At 46.2% G+C, this 9,383-nt stretch overlaps 1 protein-coding gene across 1 annotated transcript; it reads left to right on the forward strand.

The window, feature by feature from the left end:
- The first annotated feature begins 702 nt into the window (after positions 1–702).
- LOC115416139 (molybdopterin synthase catalytic subunit-like) lies at positions 703–9,383 on the forward strand. Its single transcript, XM_030129863.1, has 5 exons — positions 703–727; positions 5,068–5,319; positions 5,441–5,597; positions 5,671–5,794; positions 8,840–9,383. The coding sequence occupies exons 2-5, from the start codon at positions 5,208–5,210 to the stop codon at positions 8,909–8,911; spliced, it is 465 nt and encodes a 154-aa protein (XP_029985723.1). The 5' UTR covers positions 703–727; positions 5,068–5,207; the 3' UTR covers positions 8,912–9,383.

Here is a 9,383-nt window from a genome sequence, read left to right on the forward strand (position 1 = left end):
TAATAATAATAATAATAATAATAATAGAAAACTAAATGATATGTTGGCTCCTAAACTCTGGGTTCAGTTTAACACTGACCCCTGCTGGTCAACACTGACCCCTTCAGCTGGAACTGTCTGTCGGGTTTGTCCGATGACCTTGGACCCTTTAGTTAACTGGACATTTTCATAACCGTACATATGTTATGTCTACATGAGTCCTATTGGTTTGGACATCAGGTACAAACAAATTAATAAAAATAAATATAAATGATATAAAAATAAACTGAATGTGCAATAACCTGCTATATGTCCCAGTACTTTTAATTCAAATGTGCAATAACTTGTTGTTTACCTCTCAGTATCTTATTAATATTATTATTATTTTTATTTATTTATTTTAAATACTCTATTTTACAAATGTGTATTTGTGCTTGTATGTGCAATAGCTGTTTTTTTTAAGTTTTATCTGTGTTTTATGGTTTGTATCTGTTTTTTTTGTCATGTCTTTACCTTTTCTACCTCTTTTTCTGACTCAGGGGAACGTACATGCCTTACAGTGTTCCTGTGCTGCTGTGGATCTGCGCAAATGGAACACGACGGCTTTTCTATTCGAAATAAGACGTCTACGTCACTACGTCCGTACGTCTGGTCACAAAGTGGAGGAAGTGACGTCACACGTATTGCGGTTCCGTCCAGGGAACCGCGGGATCAGGACCGGATCAGAGGAGTCCGGATGACCGCCCAGGTAAGTGTGGACCGGGTCTAAGTCTGACTGAACCGGGTCTAACCGGACCATCCGGAACCAGATCGGTGTGTTTACGTCAGACAGAACCGGAGCAGCGCGCGCCAAAGCCTGGGCCTTTGTTTGTTTGTTTGTTGGTTTGTTGAAGAGTTTAGTTTCGTAAAGTGTAGTTTTCTGTGCCCACGTGACATGGACTCAAAACTCTTGGTAGATGCGCGTGTGGTCCACGTGACCGTTCCGTGTCTGTGGAAGGGTGAACTTTGACCCCGGAGTCCGGGTCAGCATCCGGGGATTTAGCACGAGCTCAGTTCAACCCGGAAAAATAACAAACAACGGCTTTTACGACAGTGACGTAACTTTCAAACCATGACCACATGACGTTTCAGACGCCTGGTTTAGACCACGCCCCCCGAGTCCGCTGCAGGTGTGTGTGTGCGCGTGCGTGCGTGCGTGTGTGTGTTGCCTTCAGGTGTGTGTTTGTGCGTTGCCTTCAGGTGTGTGTTGTCTTCAGGTGTGTGTTTTGTGTGTTGCCTTCAAGTGTGTGTTTGTGTGTTGCCTTCAAGTGTGTGTTTGTGTGTTGCCTTCAGGTGTGTGTTGTCTTCAGGTGTGTGTTTTGTGTGTTGCCTTCAAGTGTGTGTTTGTGTGTTGCCTTCAAGTGTGTGTTTGTGTGTTGCCTTCAGGTGTGTGTTGTCTTCAGGTGTGTGTTTTGTGTGTTGCCTTCATGTGTGTGTTTGTGTGTTGCCTTCAGGTGTGTGTTGTCTTCAGGTGTGTGTTTTGTGTGTTGCCTTCAAGTGTGTGTTTGTGTGTTGCCTTCAAGTGTGTGTTTGTGCGTTGCCTTCAGGTGTGTGTTTTGTGTGTTGCCTTCATGTGTGTGTTTCTGTGTTGCCTTCAGGTGTGTGTTGTCTTCAGGTGTGTGTTTTGTGTGTTGCCTTCAAGTGTGTGTTTGTGTGTTGCCTTCAAGTGTGTGTTTGTGTGTTGCCTTCAGATGTGTGTTTTTGTGTGTTGCCTTCAGGTGTGTGTTTTGTGCGTTGCCTTCAGGTGTGTGTTTTGTGCGTTGCCTTCAGGTGTGTGTTTTGTGCGTTGCCTTCAGGTGTGTGTTGTCTTCAGGTGTGTGTTTTGTGTGTTGCCTTCAGGTGTGTGTTTTGTGCGCTGCCTTCAGGTGTGTGTTGTCTTCAGGTGTGTGTTTTGTGCGTTGTCTTCAGGTGTGTGTTGTCTTCAGGTGTGTGTTTGTGTGTTGCCTTCAGGTGTGTGTTTTGTGCGTTGCCTTCAGGTGTGTGTTGCCTTCAGGTGTGTGTTTTGTGTGTTGCCTTCAGGTGTGTGTTTTGTGCGTTGCCTTCAGGTGTGTGTTGCCTTCAGGTGTGTGTTGCCTTCAGGTGTGTGTTTTGTGCGTTGCCTTCAGGTGTGTGTTGTCTTCAGGTGTGTGTTTGTGTGTTGCCTTCAGGTGTGTGTTTTGTGCGTTGCCTTCAGGTGTGTGTTGCCTTCAGGTGTGTGTTTGTGTGTTGCCTTCAGGTGTGTGTTGTCTTCAGGTGTGTGTTTGTGTGTTGCCTTCAGGTGTGTGTTTTGTGCGTTGCCTTCAGGTGTGTGTTGTCTTCAGGTGTGTGTTTTGTGTGTTGCCTTCAAGTGTGTGTTTGTGTGTTGCCTTCAAGTGTGTGTTTGTGCGTTGCCTTCAGGTGTGTGTTTTGTGTGTTGCCTTCATGTGTGTGTTTCTGTGTTGCCTTCAGGTGTGTGTTGTCTTCAGGTGTGTGTTTTGTGTGTTGCCTTCAAGTGTGTGTTTGTGTGTTGCCTTCAAGTGTGTGTTTGTGTGTTGCCTTCAGATGTGTGTTTTTGTGTGTTGCCTTCAGGTGTGTGTTTTGTGCGTTGCCTTCAGGTGTGTGTTTTGTGCGTTGCCTTCAGGTGTGTGTTTTGTGCGTTGCCTTCAGGTGTGTGTTGTCTTCAGGTGTGTGTTTTGTGTGTTGCCTTCAGGTGTGTGTTTTGTGCGCTGCCTTCAGGTGTGTGTTGTCTTCAGGTGTGTGTTTTGTGCGTTGTCTTCAGGTGTGTGTTGTCTTCAGGTGTGTGTTTGTGTGTTGCCTTCAGGTGTGTGTTTTGTGCGTTGCCTTCAGGTGTGTGTTGCCTTCAGGTGTGTGTTTTGTGTGTTGCCTTCAGGTGTGTGTTTTGTGCGTTGCCTTCAGGTGTGTGTTGCCTTCAGGTGTGTGTTGCCTTCAGGTGTGTGTTTTGTGCGTTGCCTTCAGGTGTGTGTTGTCTTCAGGTGTGTGTTTGTGTGTTGCCTTCAGGTGTGTGTTTTGTGCGTTGCCTTCAGGTGTGTGTTGCCTTCAGGTGTGTGTTTGTGTGTTGCCTTCAGGTGTGTGTTGTCTTCAGGTGTGTGTTTGTGTGTTGCCTTCAGGTGTGTGTTTTGTGCGTTGCCTTCAGGTGTGTGTTGCCTTCAGGTGTGTGTTTTGTGTGTTGCCTTCAGGTGTGTGTTTTGTGCGTTGCCTTCAGGTGTGTGTTGCCTTCAGGTGTGTGTTGCCTTCAGGTGTGTGTTTTGTGCGTTGCCTTCAGGTGTGTGTTGTCTTCAGGTGTGTGTTTGTGTGTTGCCTTCAGGTGTGTGTTTTGTGTGTTGCCTTCAGGTGTGTGTTTGTGTGTTGCCTTCAGGTGTGTGTTTGTGTGTTGCCTTCAGGTGTGTGTTTTGTGTGTTGCCTTCAGGTGTGTGTTTGTGTGTTGCCTTCAGGTGTGTGTTTGTGTGTTGCCTTCAGGTGTGTGTTTTGTGTGTTGCCTTCAGGTGTGTGTTTGTGTGTTGCCTTCAGGTGTGTGTTTGTGTGTTGCCTTCAGGTGTGTGTTTTGTGTGTTGCCTTCAGGTGTGTGTTGCCTTCAGGTGTGTGTTTGTGTGTTGCCTTCAGGTGTGTGTTGCCTTCAGGTGTGTGTTTGTGTGTTGCCTTCAGGTGTGTGTTTGTGTGTTGCCTTCAGGTGTGTGTTTGTGTGTTGCCTTCAGGTGTGTGTTGCCTTCAGGTGTGTGTTTGTGTGTTGCCTTCAGGTGTGTGTTTGTGTGTTGCCTTCAGGTGTGTGTTGCCTTCAGGTGTGTGTTTGTGTGTTGCCTTCAGGTGTGTGTTTGTGCGTTGCCTTCAGGTGTGTGTTTGTGCGTTGCATTCAGGTGTGTGTTTTGTGTGTTGCCTTCAGGTGTGTGTTGCCTTCAGGTGTGTGTTTGTGTGTTGCCTTCAGGTGTGTGTTTGTGTGTTGCCTTCAGGTGTGTGTTGCCTTCAGGTGTGTGTTTGTGTGTTGCGTGTTGCCTTCAGGTGTGTGTTGCCTTCAGGTGTGTGTTTGTGTGTTGCCTTCAGGTGTGTGTTTTGTGTGTTGCCTTCAGGTGTGTGTTTGTGTGTTGCCTTCAGGTGTGTGTTTTTGTGTTGCCTTCAGGTGTGTGTTGCCTTCAGGTGTGTGTTTGTGTGTTGCCTTCAGGTGTGTGTTTGTGCGTTGCCTTCAGGTGTGTGTTTGTGTGTTGCCTTCAGGTGTGTGTTTGTGTGTTGCCTTCAGGTGTGTGTTTGTGCGTTGCCTTTAGGTGTGTGTTTGTGCGTTGCCTTCAGGTGTGTGTTTGTGCGTTGCCTTCAGGTGTGTGTTTGTGCGTTGCCTTCAGGTGTGTGTTTGTGTGTTGCCTTCAGATGTGTGTTTTGTGTGTTGCCTTCAGGTGTGTGTTTGTGTGTTGCCTTCAGGTGTGTGTTTTGTGTGTTGCCTTCAGGTGTGTGTTTGTGTGTTGCCTTCAGGTGTGTGTTTTTGTGTTGCCTTCAGGTGTGTGTTGCCTTCAGGTGTGTGTTTGTGTGTTGCCTTCAGGTGTGTGTTTGTGCGTTGCCTTCAGGTGTGTGTTTGTGTGTTGCCTTCAGGTGTGTGTTTGTGTGTTGCCTTCAGGTGTGTGTTTGTGCGTTGCCTTCAGGTGTGTGTTTGTGCGTTGCCTTCAGGTGTGTGTTTGTGTGTTGCCTTCAGGTGTGTGTGCTGTACTTCGCTCAGAGCGCTGATCTGACAGGAGTCCGGGGGGAGGAGTCTGTTGCTGTGCCAACACCAATCAGCAGCCAGGACCTGTGGACCCTGTTGCTACGGCGACACCCCAGGTGATGCAGTGGAAACATGACATGTACATGACCGTGGATGGAACACACTCATGTATGTTCGATCTCAGTCGTTTATGAATGTGTCGTCAGTGTTTGATCCACATGACCCACAGTCAGACCAAAGGTCAAAGGTCACCGCCTGACTCCTCCTACCTGTCGTCTTCTGTCTCGTCTGTGTTTTTTCTCATGTTGCTTCATAAACTCCATTCATCCTGATCCGTGTTGTGGCTGTCATCTGTTTCCGTGTTCTTGGCGTGTTCTTGGTGTGTTCAGGCTGTCGGCGCTGCAGCGTCGCGTGGTGCTGGCGGTGCGTCAGCAGTACGTTGCCATCGGCGACCATTTGCTGACTCTGGAGGACGGGGACGAGGTGGCCGTGGTGCCGCCGCTGAGCGGAGGATAGACGCTGGTGTGGGATGGATGGGGGGCGGAGAGACGTGTTCAAGCTGAGCCGTGATAGGCTGTCTGTCCAGGAAGTGGTGGACGCCGTCGGCAGTGCGTCCTGCGGCGCCGTGTCCCTGTTTATAGGTGAGCGTTTTTATCATTCCAGGTTCCTGGCCCCTCCCATAATGACCAGTTCAACCTGCTTTGATGTACGGTTTCTGGAATGGAGGAGGCGGTTCTGATCCGTGTGCGGTTCCGTGTGCAGGTACCACCCGCCAGGACGACGTCGACGGCCGGAAGGTGGTTGGTCTGGAGTACGAGGCGTATGAGGGGATGGTCCAATCAGAGCTCGCCAAGCTGAGCGCCAACGTGCGAGCGCGATGGCCCGACATCGTCCACGTGTGTGTCCACCACAGACTGGGGTGAGACTGTGACCTCTGACCTCTGTGCTCACCTGGCCCTGTGTTTACACTCACCTCTGACCTCTGACCCCAGGTGGGTGGAGGTGGGCGAGGCCAGCGTCGTCATAGCGATCTCGTCTCCTCATCGTCGAGACGGCCAAGAAGCCATTCAGTTCTATGTGACGCAGCTGAAGGCTGCCGTCCCCATCTGGAAGAAGGTACCAGTACTACATTACCCATGAGCCTCGGCTCAGTGCAGGTTTTTTTTTTAAAATTTTTTTTAAATTTCATTTAGAACTACAGAGCCTGGGAAGGGACACGCAAAAAATAAAAATTATTGCGTTACAACACAATCATATCTGCTCGGTCTTGCTTGAGGTCCGTACATAATCCATTGTGGTCCAGTTTGGGTCCGACCGTGTCAGGTCTGACACGCCCCCTGTCCTGTGTAGTATGACCGCAACTCTTTCATTATTTGTCCGATCAGAAAAATTCCAACGGTTTCTGAATGAAATTCCTATTTGCCCAGCTTCACGTCTGTGTGCAGCTTCATGGGAACAGGTGGATGTGCAGAGTGTGAATGATCTGCACATGAGAAGGAGGATGTGAGCAGTGGATTCAAATCCTTTATAACCTGAGCCTCACATGCTCCACCTGGACTGGTTTTGTTATTTGATCATAAAAAGGTCCGAAAATATGCTTTGAGTCCTTTTGTTCATTTTTGCAGAACACTTCGAATGTTCAATATAGCAGTCATTTATAATTCACTGTTTGTTTTAATACTGTAATAACAGTTTAAAATGAGGAAAAACACAAAAACTGAATTGTTTTTTTTTTTTTTTTAGTTTTAGCAGAAAAACACTGAAATTACACATGGATACAAGATTTGAAAGTTCAGTATGAACTTTGAAAAGTATAAAAAGTATTTACAACAAACTGAGTATTTGCCTTTTATTGTGCAAAAACAGGGTCAAAGGTCAAACTCTACAGCCCCCCCCCACCCCACCCCACCCCACACACACACACACACACACACACACACAGGGCATTTGTCCGTTCTGTGTCTGCAGAGTTCCTTCATGTTCGTGGTTCTGCACAAACAGTTGTGTCAGTTCACAGCTCTGATCCAGACAGAGCTCCTATGGCCCAGTCTGAACATGGAAAAGAGTCTGTGCACACCTAAGGTCAGTCCTCCTGTGGATGTGTTCACTGTCTGTGGGAAAAGTCAGTCCTCCTGTGGATGTGTTCACTGTCTGTGGGAAAAGTCAGTCCTCCTGTGGATGTGTTCACTGTCTGTGGGAAAAGTCAGTCCTCCTGTGGATGTGTTCACTGTCTGTGGTAAAAGTCTGTCCTCCTGTGGATGTGTTCACTGTCTGTGGTAAAAGTCAGTCCTCCTGTGGATGTGTTCACTGTCTGTGGTAAAAGTCCGTCCTCCTGTGGATGTGTTGACTGTCTGTGGTCTTTGAACTCATCATCAGGCTCTTCCTCCGTCCTTCATCTGTGTGTGGACAGTCTTCAGTCTCTGCTCTCATCTCCACAGCCTTTGTTCATCACCGTGGCTCCTCCCTCTTCATCCTTGAATGTAACTTCCGGTGGACACATGGAAAAATAACACACACAGAACAATGTATCAGACAAACAAAACAAGGTCAAATTGTACTATTGAAGAAAAAAAGTCACTGAACATCAGCGTCTGCGCTCTTACTTTGTAGAGCGTCATGTGCACTTTTATGCACAGAAAGTCCAACATACTCCAAACTAACACATACTCTACACGGTTCGTACTTTATTCTATAAAACCACCATGCAGTAGAAGCATCAATTTACAAATACAATAAAGTAAAACTAGTAAAAACTGCACAGATAAAAGCAGACAGTGCTTCAGTCATGTAGACAGTCCACTAAATGGAACTGGTGAACTTTACCTTTCTTCTTCAGATGTTTCTCCATCAGTCTGTCCTTCGGTCTCAGATCCATCCTAAACCTCCAGGCTGGTCTGGAACTGTGGATGTCCGTCTGTTCTACATTTTCCAACACTAGATCTAATCCGTTCTCCACTCCGTTATGCGCTCCGGTTCTCCGCTCCGTGAATCCGTCTTCTGTGTGCGTCCCCAGTCACAGAATGGTTTATTTTGCGGCTTCTAGGACGAGTGCCTGGGAAATTTTCACATTGAGCAGATAATGTCCATAAACACAGAGTCTGAGGTTTCAGAAACTGTTGGAATTTTTCCGATCGGACAAATAATGAAAGAGTTCCGGTCATCTGAAGTGCACATGCAGAGGACACAGGACTGCAGGTCCAGGTGTGTCAGAGCTGACACGGTCAGATCCAGAATGAAGATCCCAGTGTGAAAACTAGTGCCTTATAACGCACTACTTTTGCATTATAACACAAAAACTATTGCGTTATAACGTAATCACTTTTTTTCTTCTTGTCCCTTCCCAGGCTCCGTATAGAACAGCACAGTTTACAGTACAAAAATAGCTTCTTTTTTTCATATCAAATATACAAAAGAAAAACATTTGCAATAGAAGACATTATATAAGTGCTTAATTATAATTATGTATAGAAAGAAAGGACAGGAGAAAAAGAGGATAGGAAAGAGAAAAAAGAGACAGAAGTATGCTAACTGATACTAGGGCTGTCAGAGTTCAGGTGAATATATGAAGGGAAGGACAGATCTGAACAGGTTTGAGTGCCTTTCACTTGTTAGAGTATTTAATTGACAGAATGTATTGTTGGAAATTATCCTAGAATGCAGTAAAGCATAGCTTTTTAACTGAGTATTTACAACAATGAATGTGAAATTTTGACATAAAAATTAAAAGATTTATCAGGTTTCGAGATTCACTTTTGAGTAAGCTCCTTTCAAACAGACCAAACAATCCATTCATCCAAAACAACAGAAAATGTCTTTGAATGTTCTTATGAATAAAATCACAGAGTTTTAGCCAAACCCTTTGAACCGTAGGGCAGTGGCAAAATAAATGAACAACAGCTTCAGGACATTCATGACAGAAGCTACAGTTTAGGTCAGTATGTTTCTTAAATCTGTTTTTGATATCAGATTTATCTGGATTGAATTTAGGAATGAGTTTAAAGGACATTTCTTGAACTTTAATGGTAATCACATATCTGTTGGGGAGAAGCCGACCTTTTTTCCATGGTGCATCTTCTACCAACCTGGTTCAGTGCAGTTTACATGAACTGAAACTGAGCAATGACATCATCAGCACCTGATCATGTGATTTGTAATTAACAGGAAGTGTACGACACGCAGGAAAGCAGCTGGAAGGAGAATGCAGAATGTCCCTGGGGCGGAGCTAAGGACTGAGGGGCGGGGCTAAGGACTGATGCCTCAGCATCAAATGACAATATCCAATCAGATTACAGAATTCAAAGCTGAAATCAATAAAGGTGTTTAATTGGACAAACCTGTGATTGACTGGTTGGTTTGGCTGAAGGTGACTGTCCGTGACCCACGGTTACGTCTCAGTCTCCTGTCGTCCGTCGGGCCGGGCTGAACCGTGTGGCGGTCTGTGGATGTCAGTAACCGGACCAGGACTGAGGGAGAGGAGACGGAGAGGCTGTCCCACCCACGAGGAGGGTGTGGTCAATGTTCAGACTAAACCCCGCCCACATAGAACCACAACAACAGAGATGGACGATTGGAACAAAGAAATATGAGCAGGAAGTGATTTAATTTAAACACAGCCACCAATATTTGATCCATGTGTTTGAGACTAAAGTGTTTCCTGTAAAACAGGAAAATACAAAACTATGACAAAGGCTTGGGATTAAAAAAA

This window comes from Sphaeramia orbicularis, unplaced genomic scaffold (genome assembly GCF_902148855.1).
Source record: "Sphaeramia orbicularis unplaced genomic scaffold, fSphaOr1.1, whole genome shotgun sequence".
Taxonomy (NCBI): domain Eukaryota; kingdom Metazoa; phylum Chordata; class Actinopteri; order Kurtiformes; family Apogonidae; genus Sphaeramia; species Sphaeramia orbicularis.